General features: G+C 40.1%; 1 protein-coding gene across 5 annotated transcripts in view; it reads left to right on the forward strand.

Annotated features, from left to right (window-relative positions):
* Positions 1-18,219, forward strand: part of DIP2C (disco interacting protein 2 homolog C) — a 314,466-nt gene that overhangs the window by 162,001 nt on the left and 134,246 nt on the right. For 3 of the 5 annotated variants that reach the window (XM_050319574.1, XM_050317041.1, XM_050316246.1), the window contains exons 2-3: positions 8,791-8,862; positions 11,415-11,582. In XM_050319574.1, coding sequence (XP_050175531.1) covers positions 8,791-8,862; positions 11,415-11,582 — 240 coding nt within the window. The remainder of the gene's footprint in view (positions 1-8,790; positions 8,863-11,414; positions 11,583-18,219) is intronic. The other 2 variants (XM_050317887.1, XM_050318744.1) reach the window with 1 other exon arrangement.

An 18,219-nucleotide genomic window follows, 5' to 3' on the forward strand; every position in this document is an offset into this window, starting at 1 on the left:
TGGAGGTAACAGAGATGTGGGTTAGGTTGTTTGGAGACTTCCCTATAAGAATTTGGAGATGCCTGGAGGTGTCACGTAGCATGGTTCACATTAATTAGCCTTGGGCACTTTGAGCTTGTGATAGGGTTGGGTCTCAGCTGTTGGAAATAGGAAAGCAGATGATGGGTATATCAGGCATTTGTGATTTTGTGATTGAGGGTGTTTAATTGAAAGTAGTAGGAAATAACATATACTGGATTTAGTAATTGAGCACCATAATTTAAAGGAAAAAATGTGAGTATTGTCATGGAAGATATTTATGCTTCCTTCATAAAGAATTACGTGGGTTTTTTTTAATTCTTCTAAGTCTTCTGTGTCATGTAAGAAAACATGGTGTACTAAAATTGTAAAAACCAGATTACTGAGCTCAATGATCTCCCAAGTGATACATTTTTAAAGACATTATGGTCACTCAGCATAGTTGTCATGGTAATTCAAGTCCCTGTTCACAACTACTTAAAAATCCTCAATATTCTTCCACAACCATTAGTGGCCTTCTAATTGTTTGAAAAGGAGTATTCCTGCTTTAGTTTCCTCATGGTAGTTAAGAAACTTGGGCTTTTCTACCTTTGCATCCAACTGTCAAAGTATGTGGAAATTTTCATTTGCATGAAGAGGGTGTTTGGTTTTTTTTTCCCAGAAGAGGTTCTATTTTTATAAAAACTGTGGGAAGAGATTTGGACATTTTGGCGTTCTAATACTACAGTACAACTGCTCTAAATACCTATTTTTAAAACCAGCGTAATGTCTTTAACCCACATTAGGGTAAAATAACATTATTTTAGGTATTTTAGATAGAATCACTTCTATTATTGACTATCATAACTAATATCAAACACCAAAGCTTTATGGTGAACCCAAGTCTAAAGGGAGAATGCTGCAATGTATCAGGGAAATGCCATTCTTTTATTTTTTTCCAGCATATGAAAATAGGAGTTCCAGATTTCTGTTCTGAATTGAAATTTGGGAAGAGATCTGCAATCATACTGTGGTGCATCAAAATACTGAAAACAAAATTACAGATGAAGGATTTAGAAATCTGTTGATTTTTGGAAGATTTTCATTCACTTCCAAGAAGACTAGTGCATTTGGACTTTTTTGGTTAAACTTAGTAATGTCCAAAGTATTGGAAAAAATGGTTAAAAGTACAAGGTTTCAAAGAGGAGAGTTATTTTCGTAGGCTGCTTCCTAAATTAGTGGCAAAAATAAGAAATTTCCATATTAATGAATTTTATCATTTTACTTAGATATTGCAGGTTTTTCCTTTTGGAAAGCCTGGATATATTTTTCTACCCAGAGGAGCAAATATGCATACAGTCTGGTTTGGATAATGTATTCTCAACTTTGTTTCATACATCTATTATATGTTCCTCCTTTAGGATTCCTCCTCCTCCTCTTGTATTTTTTTTTCAAGACGTTTCCAGGGCTGTGAAAAAATCAGGACACAAATTTGCAGTACTCAGCGCAGCATTTATGGAAATGTCTGATTTGCTCTGAACTGTAAATTCTAAATAATGATAAGTGGAGTTACTGCTATAATTATTTTTCTGTAGGGAACATTTCTAACTTGAAATATAAAGCCTGTCTATTAAATAACATTTATCAGGAATCTTTCCTTAGGCATACTTTTCAGAATTGTATTTTATTTTTATCTTGAGCAAGATCTGACTCTGCACCGTTTGTGTTAGAGACAGGGAGAATAACTAGAACAGGCAAATGCCTCATAGGCAACAGGAAAGCCAGTGGAGAGATGAAAGATGAGCTTCCAGCAGCTGCAGAAAGGATATACACTTCAAGGGTGCCCCATAAGCCTTATAAAGCAATAAAGGAAGGAAAACAACATTATGAAGGGTCCTAACAGTCATAAAATTCCAAAAATGGCAAGGATTGCTTTCATTATATAAAGTGTTCGTTAAAGCTTTAAATAATGAAATAAACTCTTGACACTGAGAATGGAAACCTTCACTGTTCGACCGGCCTCTGTTTACTTTACCATAATCCAGGCCATAAAAGTAGTGCCACGCAAATTCCCCGTTCTGGGGGAGCTCCGGGATGCCCGGGGACCACACAGTCCTCTGGCTTCAAAGGAGCGGGGTCTCCAGCAGCACGCCCGGCTCCTGGCCCGCTGCCACACCGCTGGCAGCCAGCGCTGCTCCTCAGCCCGGCCAAACCGGAGAAAGTCTGAGTCAGAAAATCCCCGGGATTGTTTTAATTGGCTTAAATGAGGTGTTGCGGGGTTCCTTTTTGGGCAGTTATTTTTTCTTTTTTTTCTTTTTTTTTTTTTTCTTTTTTTCTCTCTTTTGAAGCCCAGGAGTAATTTTGGGTATTGGAAAAATGCACTGTAGACTTTAGGACCAGAAAATAAGTGGGGAAAATCATTAAGGGGGTCTTCTGGGATTCAAGGTGGAGATACTCAAAGAGATACTCAAAAATGTCTCCTATATAAAATTATTTATTGCCCACATACTTGTTTAAAAATGTAGAATTTGAATTAAAACTATGAACTTGGCAGTTTATACTGCAGATACTTAATTTGCCTATCAAAAGAATGGGAAGAAAATATTTATTTTGAACAGGAATACCTTCAAAATTCAGAATACCTTGTATCTCTTATTTCAGCCGTGTTAAAATAGTTTACCTTTTCTGTTAATAGCATAATCTGTTCAAATATTTTCTCCTGAATTAGAACCCTCTTTAGAAAACATTATAAGCTTCCCCACGTACACATGGAGCGCTCTTCCTTATCAGTCACTGAAATTCAGCCATTTTCTGCTTTGCTTGCAACAAACAGAAACAAAATGTATCCTTAGGGGGAAAAAAAAGAATTAAGCTATAGGTGGGTAAAATTGTCATTGAAGCCTTTAAGCTACAGCACAGTCCCCTTAAAGGCACTTTAGCAGTTCTGTAATTTGTGGCACTGGTTGCAGTGAAAGTGTGGGATCCCATTAATTTTTCTGCCCACTGCCATAGTTTACCATTTGTTTCTTCATCCCAGTTCAGAGTAGTTTTCTAAGCTGCTGCTGTGGTTAAACATCATTTTTAAAACACATCGGAAAAGAAAATGGCTTGTGATATATACTTTTGTTTTCTTGTTCATGTTACTTGAAATATATTCGTACAGTTTTGATATCTCTGTACTTGCACCATCCAAAATGAAATCCTTTGTCTCATGGCATATTTTTGGGAGACCAGACAGGGAGACTGTCTGCATCATGAGTGGGAGAAGTAAATGACTCACAGTTCTCCTTATGAGAAGCTTTGTTTCATTCAAATCCCTCTTGCCAAGATGCTGACACTGAATTTGAGTCATCAGCAATAAACAAGTCGTACAGAAAATTGAATCTTTAGAGGGCAGAAAATCATGGGCAAAGGAAAGACACTCACCAGCGAGCTCTATGTTAGTCTGTGCTTGAGAGGAGTTATTGATTGCATTATTTCCCATGGTGGATTTTTCCATAAGTGCTTTAAAGTAATTCAAAGTCCCAGCCTGAAATTTCATTTCAAAACATGCATGTGTAGTGAAAACTGCAGCATTGGTCAGGCTTCAAGATCACGGAGTGCAAAATTGAGTTTTCACTGCACTAATCAAGGTGATTTGGTCCCTGGTTTCGTCAAGAGCTTTTTACCTGTGTCCTAAAGGGCTGAGGTCAGTAAGAACTGTAGGCATCTTCCAGGAAATAGGAAAGATTTGCTGAAATTTATCTTGCATTGGGTTTTGTTTAGGATTTGTTTCTCCTGTATTGTGCAGTAATCTTGAATAAATGTACTTCATGTATCACGGGAAGAGTTCATCAGGACTGGACATGTTTGTTTTCAGGAAGTGATAATAGACCAGCCAATAGATACTGGAATTGAAAATGAAACTTTTGTACTATATCAACTGCTAAGAATTTTACTTTCATGAAAATAGCACAGCCCCTTATTTGTCTTGGTACCAGTGTTTCTAATCACTCTCAGCTTTTAAAGTGCAAATGCTTTCAAGAAGGGTGATAACGCACAGATATTTTTTATGTGGAAGTATTTTCACATTTAATAACCTTCAGCAAAACACTAAAAAGTCAATATTAATTACAAAATGTACCTTTTTTATTATTTTCATTTAAAGGTGTGATTCAGTGTAGGACATGACATATAAATGGATAGAGCTGACTCATGGAGGAACCAAGAAAGGGGTAGGATAGTAGAAATGACTTCAACATTTACAGGAATTTCTTACCCCTCAAAGTGTCTTGTACAGCGTGGAGTATCCCAAGGTGCTCTCTGTTACCTAACATTCCATTCTTATTTATGACAAGTGTGTGTGCTGTGGTTATGTTGCTCTGATCCGCCTGCCCCAGCTTTAGACTGTTGTCTTTGTAACGAGGCAAAATCCAGCGCTGTTGAAGGAAAGAGGAGAATCCAGGAAATTTTTCAAATAAAACACAGGGTATAATGCAAACAGTAACAGTTGTGATGAGCACAGTCGAATGAACTTACACTACAGCGAGGCTTTGCTAAATATAGCTGCAGAATACTTGTTGTCTGTGGGCGCTGGTGTCGGAGAGCATTGCCATCCGCAACTTGGGAAGCTGCAGAAATGGGCACAAATTACAAATAAAAGAGATGGCAGTAGGATTACAGACTGCCAGAGCCCCAGTTCTGTACTCAGCTTGACCAGGTAACCTTCCTCACTGGAAGGCTGAGTGGTCTCTTGTTTGTGCTGTCCCTTTCATTGCAAAAGTGCCATTTTCCCTATCGTGCCTGGAGAGATTCTGGAAGACTAGGAATAAGAAATGAGCTTGTTTTAGTGAAAGAGGGTCAGTGTACTGCATGCCTGTTGTTCAGCAGTCCTTGACAACCGATTTTAAATATGGATGGGGAAAAATTTAGGGTAACATTTGCTCACTGTTGGTGAGTTCAGCTCTCTCAGGCCTGTGCTTTGCTCTCCCCCGCTGACCCTTGGACACGGTACACCCCAGGGTATACACCTGTGGCCTCCCACCTGTCAAATCACCAGTGGAGGTGAGGAGGAAAAGAGAACATGTCCAGGGGAAAAAAACCTAGAGAGTGCTGATGTAAACAGGAGGCTGAGATCCTTGGGTGCATTGAAGTGAATGAAGCCTGGGAGGGAGGGAGTGAGGAGGAGGGGAGGCTGCAGCTGAGAAGCAGAGGAGCTGGACAGAGCACCTGGAGCAGAGCCAGGGGCAGGGGATGGGGCAAGAGCCATGGGAGGAGACAGGCAGACAGAGCAGAGGTCTGCAGGGAGCTGCTGAAGGAGGTGCCACCTTTCAGCTGCCTGACATTATGTGATGGTGTTTTTCCCAGGGAGACTCATCCCCAGAGTGCCCTGCAGCCATGTGATCCTTCTGCTCCTGCACGTCCTTAATGCTGGAATCTTTTCATCATCCTGCTATCCATGGTCTGGCCTTTTTGCTTTAACCCACTGCCAACTTTGTTGCCTGCTCATTCCAACCTGCCTCTTTGAGCTGTGTCCGTACAGCATGGCAGCCTGCTTGGAAATGCCACACAAAAGCAGGCAAAGGTGTCACAAGAAGAAAGCTGGAGAGTGATGCAACAAGGAGATCTAAATTTGCAGGGGCTTTGGAGAGTGTGTTCTTGGGTAGAAACCCCAACTCATACCATCTGCTCAAAGGATGTTGTGAGTGAGACCCTTTTCCCTCATAGAGGCTTCCCTCATTGCTGGCTTTTCAAGAGGAGAAGAGTTAGTTAAAAACAGAAAGGTACCATAAATCCTCTCTTCTCAGGACAAGGAAATATTGTTCTTGTTATCCTGCGGATATTCTCCAAAAGCCAAACCTAAATTCAGTATTGCACGGTGGAAAAACATGATCTGGGTGGACCTAACTGAGAAGGAGTTTGCCCCTCAACCAATGGTTGTAAAGTTATTATATTTATTTGTAGGGGAAGGAAGGACAAAGACCAGAGATCTTAATATTGTGTTGAGAAAACTGAATGAATGGTGATCTATGGTAAGAGCAGAGTTTAAGCTCACTTAACTTTTGGTGAGCTATGTTTAGTATATATTGGGAGCCTGCACATTGAGTTCAACATAACTTTGAAATGCAATAGTTTAGCATATGTCATAATAAAATTTTAATGATTAATGAGCTATTGTTTCTAATATGAAATCGGTCTACTTGAAAAAATACAAGTGAATAAGAATACCATGAATCCTGATAAATAAAAAATAGTACTTCCCCAGACTACATGATATGGTTGACTTCTTTCCACCTCAAAATTGTGATAGTACTGCTACAATGAAAATTGTGGAGATTGTGTATTTTGCTTTTGCATGGTTTTTGTAACTGGTACCCGGGCAATGATGGACATGATTGTAGAAAGCAAATTAATTAGCTTATTTGCTCCCGGAAGTTGAAATATTTTAATTTTTAATTGTCTCAGAACCTTTTACTGGTGATCTTCTGGTGGAGTCAGTGGTTTGGGGAAAGAGTCACTACTGTTTCTGCTGAGAATGATTCTTTTATGGTAAACTTCAAAAGAATGAGTCTGGATACCAATTTGAATGAAAACTTATTATTGACAAGAGGTAACACTTGATTTTTATCTTTCTCGAATTGATGTAAAAGAAATTACTTGGTCTCGTAATTTCTTTCCATTAAGGGCAATATAGGTTTATAAACTAGGGAAGGAAACTTAGGACAGGAATGGGTGCACAGTTGCATGAACAGTGTCTGGAATGTATAGCTTGAGGTATCCATTTGCATGTGTATGTACTACCATGTGTGTGGAAGAGTAACCAATAGTTAAGCACCTGTTGTTAATAGTTTCATGTCTAAAAAGGCATTGCCAACTTGCACATACCACAGTGGAGCTCTGTTCTCCTAAAAGAGCAATAGTAAAATAAGAAAGCAAAATTTTTACTCAAATTAAAATCTGTCTGGAATGTGTGAGAATCCAGTGTTGATGAGCACGGGAAGTCAATAGTAATTTGTTTAGTAACAGTTTAAAAGAAAAAATTGTTCATATTTTGTAATTTTCAAATAGAAGCAAACACATTTTTTTCATTAAAACATTTTGATGAAGTGGGTATCTATCATTACTGTCTGGTTTGTGAGAAGCTGATGATTACAATGGAGAGGGAGCTTGTTTCACTCCTTCGAACACGTGCCAGGAGTGTTCAAAATGGGAAGAAATGTGCTTGAGGAGTCAGTGGGTTTGAACTTTAAAGGCTTAGGACCTCTTCCAAGTCTGCCACTTCTTCCCTGCGTAAATATGGAAATGTTATCATTTAAAGTGCTTCACTCTCGCTTTCCTAACTTAAAACCACAGATATTTTAGCTGACTTCTTTTGTGGAGCAGTTTGAGATACGGTGGTGAAGAGGATGGGTGTTATTTTAGGCCCTGTTTTTTAACAGGGCGTGAGAGGTTGGCTCAGGACACTGGTAGAGAGGTTTGGAGAATTTGCCTCCTTATTGCTTACTGGAACCATTCCCAAGAAAAGGTGCTTCAGCGAGGAGCAACATTTGAAGATGTTTTTATGCAGTTATTGATTTCAGACCAGCCCACAGAAAGCTCTATCTAGACGTTGGTGCTAATTCACCATCCATTTAGCAAAGCAGCTGGGATTGAAATGAGTATGTTGTTCTCTTAGAAAATGGTGTCCTTAGGTAAAGGTTGAGCATAGGGATGGAAGAGCATGAACAGGCACCTGTTGCTGTATCTAGCTGGAATCACTGCCAAAGCCCATCAACTTTTTGTGGTTTCCACCCTTCTAAGCCCTCAAATTTTACAAACATAGGAGTCCAGTGGTGCAACTGAACTTCAGTTGCATGATGAGTCTCACAATAGCAGATAGCCTTATTGAAAGGGCAGGGAATAGTGTTATTTAAAAAAATCTTATAATTGTAAAGTTAACACGCTTCTTAGTGTCTGAAGTAGCTTATATTCAACACAAGCATATGTGCATGTATAAAATTCAGTATCCAGCTCCAGAGCCAGGACTCTATCTCAACTTTGATGCCAAGCCTCTCCTGAATCTAACTGGACTAAAAGTATATGTTTTGTTCTACATGACTATTTATCCATCCTTTTCTGTCATAAAACTTGTACAGAAAAATATTTTTTAATCTTTACATTTAACCCCCCCCAACACAACTTACCTGGGGAAGCTGGAGACACAGTGAAGTGTCATTTTAATTGAATTTAGGAAATACAAACATGCATCTCCAAATTTTCTTTTGGTTTGAGGTGTAAGTGGAAAATCAGACAGAGTCTTTATGGTACTGTTTTCTAGTGGATCTGTGGTAATTTGTTTTGTTATGTTTTTGTTCCTCTCAGTACTGCTTAGATATTAGCTAAAACATTTATATTGCCAAAATGATATAGCAGCAATTTCAAGTCTTTTATGCCTCACATGCTTGATTAGAAAAATCCCATTAATGATAGAAAATGCTAATCAGTGATGTGTTTTGCCAGCCACTACAGGCCCACACATTCTATATAATCCATTGTTTATTAACCTAATGAAGGTCATTGTAGCTTTTGAAAGCTTGTGTGATGGCGCATCAAAATGGTTTTAAGTCAAGGCTGGGTATTTACTCGTCAGAATGGCTCCGGCATAAATTGAGTTTTTTCTGGGTGGGCTGATCATACTGTGCTTTTCATTTGTGCATTATAATTGTCACGACAGACAAACAGTGCAGTGGTGGCTAAGCTGATGGTGCTGCCATTAAGCAGCTAGACACTGTCTTTATCCACATCTTATTGATTTTCCTTTTCTTTTCTTGACAGGTGACATCACACAGAAAGGATATGAAAAGAAGAGATCAAAATTAATTGGGGCCTACCTGCCACAGCCTCCCGGTACGTATATCTGTGCTTGCGATATATGAAGATGTCAAGTGTACTGATAGTTACCACCATAAAAATCTGCATCTCTGAAGAAATGTATGTGGCAGAAACAAAGCTATTGTTATGCAGAATAAGCTTATTCCATCCATTTTATGTGTATTTTTATATATATGTCCGCTTTGATGTGTGTGTACATATTTTACATACATTGGTGTGGGTTTGGCAGTCATGTCTGGAAAACTAAATCAGCCCAGGCTTGCTAGAGAGGCATTGTTTGTTGGGAAGGAATGCACGAATACAGAGGAAAACTTGATGTCCTAACTCATTAATATCTCAACCAAGTTAAGTTTTTTGAACAAACGGAAGAGTGGAAGAGAACCTTGGATCTTTGTACTTTTGTTGATTTCTGGGTTTCCTATCCAAGTCTCAATTTTGAAGACACTGGAGAGACCAGCAACATCCCTAGAGTCCAGCTTGACCTCTGATGTGTGAGCAACTGACCTTTCATACATACCTGGTCTCAGCACTGAGGGATGGGCTGCATGTACTTGCCCAAAAGGTGTAAAAATATCTTCAAACTATATTTAATAATGTATTGCTTTATTGAATTTATTTCATATATATGTACAAGAACTTTCAGAGTTCTTTCACTCTTCTGAGGCACTGGATGATGAAGTTGATTATGTAGCTGGAGGTATTGGTGTAGACCTCTGTTCTATCTTGGTCTCAGAGGAGTGTGCCCACCCTCTCCTGGCATCTCACTGACCTTATGGAGGCTCTACTTGGGCTTGACTATCCCCTGAGCCTTGTTTTTCTTGCAGGTTTCCTCCTTATTCTACAAAATCTTTCCTTTATGGTGGAATTGATGGGTTGTTATTTGAACTGCTCATGTATGAAGGCACTGCCTTGTTCACTTATTGAGGTTTATATCTATTGTCTAGCTCCATAGCAGAATGCTGGTTTTGTGCCTTTGGATTTCACTTGGTCTGCTCCAGTGTTGGGAACTCCACAAAAGAGATCAGTGTTACAGACACCTCTGTTTTCTGAAGTGATACAGCCTGTTTTGAGGGTGTCTGTGACATTTCCTTACCACTGGGAGCCATTAGAGAATGAAAGAAATCAAATCAACAGAATTACAATACCAGAGGTGCAGTTTATTAAATTTCTGGGTATTTAGTGGTCTGACCAGACTATCAGACATACAGTAGTCTTCACAGTTTGTTCTCATGAGACTTACTTAGGTTTACTGAGTTGTGGAGAGACTGTTGCTTCACAATAATCTTCAATGCAGCAGTGCTTGGTACCAGTATTTGTTCATTTGGTTAGTTGTGACTTTTGTTTCTTCAAGTAGAGCTGTTTCTCCAGAAAGCTCATAGTTGTCTGATCAAACAGTATGCCTGGCTGAAACTGCTGGGGATTCATCATACATGTGATGATGAAAGAGAGAACGTGGAGAATCCTCAGGGATTTACCTTTCAAGGTCTCTATTGTGATATTAAAGTTTTCCAGTGTAAGGAGAAGCAGAGGGAACTCTGTAAGCCAGGTTTATAGTGGGATCCATTCAATAATTTGAAGAGATCCCAATTGAGAATGTAACTGATTTAGGGCTGTTTTAAAGGTGGGATGAAATGGAGTGAATATTTTCTGCTTAACCACTTAGCAGAAAATCGTGCACTGGGAATGTGGGATATGGATAAGTGAAGGAAGATTATAATAGGAACAAGAGGAAAAGCATTGAAATATTGTCCACTGTTTTCTTGTAAATACATTAAGCTCAATTGTTTAGTTAATGGCTAAATGAATTATTTTATTATCGTGGAAGACACTGCTTCTACTGTATTAAAGTATTTTTCTCCAGAAACAGATATCATTTGTGCTTGGGTCTTTGCTGTCTTTGTACTTTTTGTTTGTTTTGTTGTGTTACCTTTTGGACAAAACTTGAAAAAGTTCAATTTTATATTCTCCTGCTAAGACTTCACTCATCTGAATGGCTTGAGGTGCCTGCTCATAAGGAAGGGGGAGATGAATACTTTCCAAGAAGAAATAGCATAACAAAACAGATGCTGCCTTTTGTAAGCCTCTGTTAGTATCTCAACAATCACATATGTGACCAACTAGTTTTTTTTTTCTTTTCTTTTGTATCCTGTTTTGATGGGGAACGCAAGAATTTATAAGCTTTGATGGACTTGGATCTTGCTATTAAGAGGAAACAGAGGTTTTAGAGATATTTTAAAACAGTATGGAAATGGACATAACTTTTTTGCTGAGATTGGAGGCTTTGGGAAGGGGCAGGGATTTGCATTCTTTGACAGCATTCAACAAACTAAAGGAAATCCAAAGGCAGTTCCCCTCTGTTGGGACATCCTGCAGCTTTGCTAGCATTCCTAACGCCCATGTTGGCAGAGTGGAACACTGACCCGCGTTGGCTCCGTGAGCGTCCTGTGGTGTCTGTGCGTGCGTGTGCGTGTGTGCTCTACTGCATGGGGGCAGCAGCTCCACTCGTTGCTGTAACAAATGTAAAAAAACTAAACGTGAATTAATTAGTTTTTTTCAACTTGTTACAGCAGCGAATGGAGCTGCCGCGGTACGGTGTAGACTGCAACACAGTGAAGGAGCTGCCAGAAGAATGCTCCGCACTGCCAACATTGGTGTCTGTGACATCCGGGAAGCGGCCGCTAGAGAGAGAGCAGCCAGCACAGCAGGAAACCGGCCTCTCTTTTATTTTCGTTTTGGTGAGCACGATGAATGTATCTTTTCCAGTCCATATCTGTATATAACTGTGCCTCATCTGGAAGCCTCTGGTAGACACCTACACCAGTATGATAAACGTGGGGCTGCCAGTTGCGAGGCAGGACAACCCAAGGACAACATCTGGGAGGCCGTTGCTGACTTTTGTCTACCTGAAAGTGAAATGATGGGAAGGGAGAAGGAATAGCCCTACTTAGTAACATTTGGGCATATTAACACTTCTCTAGCTTCCATACTGTGGATGCTTTGGAGGAGGTTACGTACAACAAGCTGGTGAAACACAGGCAGGCGTGTGTTTTTAATTCCCATTTTGGCACTGCCTTTTCGCAGGGCTCTGAGCAGGTCCAAGCTCACCAGATTCCGGAGGAAGCTGTAAAAATCTAAGCACCCCTCGTTCTGTGCTGTTTTCAAGGAGAGATCTTTAACTGAGCTCTGCTCTCATCCAAACCATTCAGATGCAGACTGAATTTTAAGAACAGGCATCAGGCTGGTAGAGCAGACTGGAGAAAGAACATCGTGCAGGGATAGGTCTCTACAGTGTGGACTGGCAAGGCATGACCCCAACCATGCCTGCATAGCCATGCCCTTCCCAGGTTCCCATCCTGCCTCTGTGGGGACCTGTGCCTGGTGGCAGGCATTCTGCTCTTACTCCCTGCATTTGTAGCAAGGCTGCAGAGGATTCACAGCCCCTCAAGACACCAGATTTTCTCTTGCCAACTGTGAGGCACCTGGAGGACATCACACTCTTGCCTGCATGCTTGTCCACACTCGTACAGGCAGTCCAGATGTGGTGTAAGAGATGGCTAGAGGGAAGATAGGATTTGCAGTTCTGTCAGGACAAGACATACCTGTAAAAACATTATCTGTTTCAGAAACCTTTCTGCACTCATTCTCATACCCATTTGTCATAAGACTAGGGAGGAGATCCATATTGGATTCTGACTGTGTTTGTATTTCTCCTCTTATGTGGGAGCTCTAAGTCAGGTTCCCTCAGTCTGACATGATTAATTTCCTCTGCACAAGATTTTTGCAAAATAGGAATGATTAAGTGTAAATTGCAATTTCAGGTTTAACAGTATTAATGATATGAAACCATGTAAGTGCTAAATGTTGGCTATAGACATATGTAAACACACACAGACATATAATGGTCTTTTTGTCATGCTTATTGAGATGTTGTAATTTTAGTAAGGGAGAGCTGTTACTTTTTAGGTATGGGATTAACGAAAGATAAAGCTGGGCAACCATGTGATTGATACTCCTCCAGTGATGTAGTTCACTCTTAGGCTCCCTGTTTCTGACAGGACAGTCCCAGAGAGCTTATTGTCACATATGCTGTACAGCAAACATACAGTGAGTGACACACAAGGGATGTGTATGTCACACAAGGGATGTGGCAGATCCACTGCACATCTGCAGGCTGACTCCGCAGTGCATGCACAGTAGGCCTGACACATCCAGATGCTGCACAGACTGCACATATGCAAAGGACATTTGTACTGTTCCAGCCGGGCTGTCAAACATCCAGAAATCCGGAACGGATGTGCTGCATTTGGCAGTGTTAATGGGAGAAGGGGAAGGGAGAGCCCCCTTTTTCTTTTCCTTAAAGTCTCCACCTGCTTTAAACCAGGGAGACAAAAGTACATCTTTGTTTCCTCAAAATGCTTTCTCAGGATGTCAGTTTGTAGCAGGAGATGTTCTGTTCACAGAACAGTTTTTCTTTTCTTAGTGTACCGGTGTGTCAGGCATCTAAAAAAAATACTGAATTTGGACCTTTATATCTGTACATATATCCCACTCCCTCTTGTGCAGTGACCTTTCTCTTATTGCCTCTGTAGAGGAACCGTGACAACCAAGAGCTGAAAGAATAACCATTTAAACAGACATTTATTTTAGAATAACTTCCTGAAGATTGTCTTGATTCGATCAGTCAGTTCTGGGTAAGATAACGTGGACAGCTGCATGCACGCTATTAAGAGAAACCCTCCCTAGAAGAAGAATAACTAAATTACCTGCATTCCCCATAAGCTGTGTTTTTGCCCAATTTGCTTCCAGTCTTTTGCCAGGAAATTTGATTATTTGTTCACAGAACAGAGACAATGTTGTTATCAATTAAGATTTGTTTCTAACAGCTTAGACATGGGTGGTTCATTCTCTCTTAATCAAGTGCTGTGTCTACACTAGATTGCTTTCTGTAATTTCCCATCATTGGTACCACCAGCGTTGCTCTATTTGTAGTGTAACCATGTAGACCAGTCATCAGTGCTTTATTTATTATGGCTAATAAATCTGTGAGATGTGGTGCTTAAAAGGCACCTGCTGCTCCTTTCACAGGCCTAGAGACAGATCGCTGCACCTCCTGCTGCTGGAGCCCCAACAGCACCAGCTTGGGGACATTTCAAGCTACACAGTGCAGAGAAGATAATACATTTGCACAGAAGATCCTTTTACCTTAAGAAGGAACAATTTTCTGTAGAATTACAGGAACCAATTTCCATAGCCTCTGTCATTAGCATGACACATATTAATATATATCTGTAATGTGTGCATACATTTGCATACTTTGCTATGTGTTTGCATGCATGCATTTGCTTTCAACTGTTACTGCTGCTAACCCTCTGGGCACTCCAAGTAAACTTGTTGATTACAATTTCATTTTCTCTTCCGCAGACATTATTTGGATTGCAACAGTATTTGGATTGCAAAGAAATGTTTAAACAAAGGTTGATTCTGGAACTGATAAAATACCCTCATGTATTCATTTTATTAATACTAATTCCTATCACATCTACCTTACTAATTCCTAAAGATCTTATCAGGGGATAACCATGATAGGGCATTTCAGAGCTTGTATGTGTGTTGAGAACATGTATCTCATCTCTTTGAAAGGCACATGCATTGGACAACACGTGGAAACAGTGTGACAGATGTTTCACAGATGAGAAACTATGGCATGTAGACAAATGCTTAGTAAGTTTTGGGTTTAAAGAAGAGTTTTGGTTTGAACTGGTGGATGCTTTGCAGAGCCTAGTTTGGTTAAAAAGGAGGGCGCAGAAAGCATCTGAGAACTACCCCTTGAGGCCTTCACTTGAAGTGTGATGGTTACTACTTTGGTTTTGCCACCCCAACTGAGAGCCCAGTTACATTTTATCAATTTGGTTTTTTTTGATGGCACCTCTGTTTTCTATCCTGCACCATAATCTCATAATACTAAAACTTGTTCAAACACAGAGGAAAAAAATACCTTTCTTCACTTTTCAGCCTAATAGTAAGGCCAAAAAATGGTTGTAAGGGAAGAAATGAGTACATGATAAAATTAAGTAGTAATGTGGGTAGTAGTTTCAGCATGCTATTTTTTGTTGGGGAGGGTATTTTTAGTACACATCAGAGTTGGAGTATTTTTCAAAGAATTTGAAGATTTCCAGTTAAATATTTGTTGAATGGTAATGGACACCGTCTGCTGAACATAGAATCATAGGAGGAAACACTGAAGTGGTCTAAAAGTCTTGACAAATGGGTGAGAAAAGATGGTTCAATCAGAGGTGAGCGATGGAGGGTAGAAAGGAAATGCTTCATTGAGAGCTGGGGCAGAGGAGGTAGAGCCCATGGAGGTGTTTGAAGAGCTGGGTGCTGCTGTCAAAATGAGAAATTGCTGGAATTCACAATGCTGCCCAAATTTGTCTGCAGTATGAGTTGACCAGCCCATTGGTGAATGTGTTTGCTGTGTGAATAGGTAGCCTTCTTTTACATATTCTCCTAAAAGAATCTTTAGATGGTTCACTGAAGCTGTACAACTGTCCAAAGAACAATGGAAATCAAACATCATATGTGAATTGGAGCTGTAATGTGATGTCCATCATCACTGAAATAAAGGAGAGAAAAAAGAAGCCCGTGATATCCATACTAAGATTGAACTGAAAGCTAAAGATTGCAAGGAAATGCTGGAAGGCAAAATCGAGATTGTAATAAGGAAAGAAGAAGATCAGTTTGAAGTATGTGGATTGTTTGAAATCAGGACCAAGTGCAGGAGTAAGCTCATCTGTGAAGGAAAAATTGTAAATTGAACAAATCTAGTAAAAAATTCCAGTTTTTCCGGATTTGTCTAGCAGGAACTGTCTCCACTTTCCTGGATGTCTTTGGTTAGAAGTATTGCATTTTAAATCTCCTTTGGATTATCCCGTAAAATCATTACTTACTTGTACATTTGATGGGAAGAGTGAAATACCACTCTAAGCAAGAAGTTCCATGCGGATGGTGTGACATTTAACCTGTTTACAAAATACACGGTGTGTTCACCACCTGGCTTTGCTTTTAAAGCTGAGCCATCAGCCATTGCATAGAAGCTCAGGAAATACTGTGAAGGGAAGGTAAATACCATTTCTTAAAACTGCACTGCAGGCGCTGTTTGGCTTCCTTCCCACTGGCCCTGGAGTTGTTGGGTTTATCCTACAGCTCTCTCTCCTGGGGGGCACACACTGTAAGTTAGTTTCAGAACAATAAATGTAACCTGTGTCTGAGAATGCCTTCCTTCTATTTCTTGTCAATTGGACATTTCAGCTTTTAAATTCTTTTAGATTCAAAAATTTCACACAGACATAGGAATAAGAGATATATCAAAGCAGCTTGTCTGCTGTCATTGAGGAAACAATTGTCCTCTGTTGGAAAGGGCAGTGCAGCTATTGCCACACTATCAGTATATAACACTGCAATTTGGCTACAAAAAGAAGTAATAAAGAAGGGAGGAACAAAGAAGTGAAGGCAAAAAAAAAAAAAAGGAGGTGAAGCCTGCTTCCAGCTGACAGTTCTGTACCTTCCATGCACTTAAAGCTATCCAGCTTGCGGTGGTATTGCTTAAAAAGCTTTACTGAGGCTCTTGCATTTTTAGCTAAATACAGTCAAGACAGGGCCCAGCTTGCAGATTAGGATTTGTGGATTGATATATCTGCATTAAGTTGTCTGCCTGTGAACCTTATATTTAAGCTTACATTATTATGTGAAGAGACACAGTTAATTCAGTTGATGAAACCCAGAGAGCTTTTCAGTTTATTCAAAAGCAGATACCTCCACTGACCACCTGCATATCTCTCAAGGCTTCACTGAGCTTATGTAGTTGCCTGAAGATGGGTGTCTAATAGTGTTCATGATTTCCTGTGGTACAGGAGACATCTGCACAGAGCAAGCACACATAAAACAAGACTTAAAGGGGACAATATGCCATTCTGGTCAAGCCAGGTGTCATAGTCCACAACATCTGAAAATAAGTTGAACACCTTTGTTTAGATTCTGAGTCCTGGTCTTTTCGTAGTGTGAGCTTAGTTTAAGCACCTTCTTGTAGACACCCAAATATAGGTGTCTTAGTCTGCAAGCTGAATCCCGCATTAGCAGCATTAGCTTGCATTAAGAATGTGGCTGTTTGCTCTAAGTGCACCTGTTGATGCTTATGTGTAATGTGATGACCATAAAGGCTGATTTCTCAGCCTTTCATATAAAATATATGTGTTCCAGGCATATATATTTTGCTAAAATTCTTTGTGGCTTGTGAGAAGTCAATCACTAGTGCTAAGTAGACCATGGTGTTATTAAGAATTTTACCAATTTGACAGTGACTGTGATTGTGTCTGCACACAGGACACTGGTGTGACACTATCCTTTCTTTTAGGAAAGCTATTCATTGCTCTGCTGTCTCCTGAAATTTAGGAATTGATCCAAATACAGATTCTCAAAACCCATTATGCCACTGCTTCCACCAATTCACACATGCATCTGGGCGAAGCTACACTTGAACAAACATTAGCACTTAACTCACATACCCTTGTGCTGGCTGTGAAAGGCATCAATTTTGGGGATTTAGTTATGTTCAGAAGTGGAAGTGGGGAAAAAAAAAAAAAAAGGATGCTTGTTACTACACTATACTGCCAGAGCCTTCATGGAGGTGAACAATTCGGCTGTTAACACCGCTTCGCTATTTATGGCAACACTTCACTGATTTCATGGTACTCATTATTCTGCATGGCTTTTACTCCCACCCATCGCTCAGGAATGGCAGCGTGTAGGTTTTCCTATTGTGTACTTTGTCTCACACCATCACTGGTGCCGTGCGAGGGAGCGGGTGCACAGGAAGCCAAGCTGTGAGTCCCGGCGATGCCAGCTAATTCCTGCTCCAGCCCCTTCAGCAGGGAACTGTCATCCAGTTTCTTGCTCTCTCTCCAAAGTCGGGCAGTGCTTTCTGTTTTTTCACATTAAAGGAACGTAGTATGAAGAGATTTCCCCACTGGTGGCTGATGGAGAGCTTCTCCCTCAGTATTTTAGTGCAGCATTAACTTCCTCATGTTAATGGGTGCTATCAGTGAGCCAAGTTCACATCCTGCTCCATATAGGTAGAGATTTAGTCACTGTTTTTATATATATGGGAAAATGGGAAGTAAAACCATCAAATAATCCCCACAGCTCATAAATGCAGAAGGCATTTTCATATTCTCATTTAGTTTTCTATGGCTTATGGACTACTGGTGCAGGATGTTGGGGCTCTCTCTTTCCTGACTCTATGAAGAAAATCCATATTACCAATTGGGTCAGAACTGATTTACTTAAAAGAACAAACACATGAACGCAAAGTAAAAG

The sequence above is a fragment of the Myiozetetes cayanensis genome, unplaced genomic scaffold, assembly GCF_022539395.1.
Source record: "Myiozetetes cayanensis isolate MyiCay16 unplaced genomic scaffold, myiCay2020 scf1, whole genome shotgun sequence".
Lineage (NCBI taxonomy): Eukaryota > Metazoa > Chordata > Aves > Passeriformes > Tyrannidae > Myiozetetes > Myiozetetes cayanensis.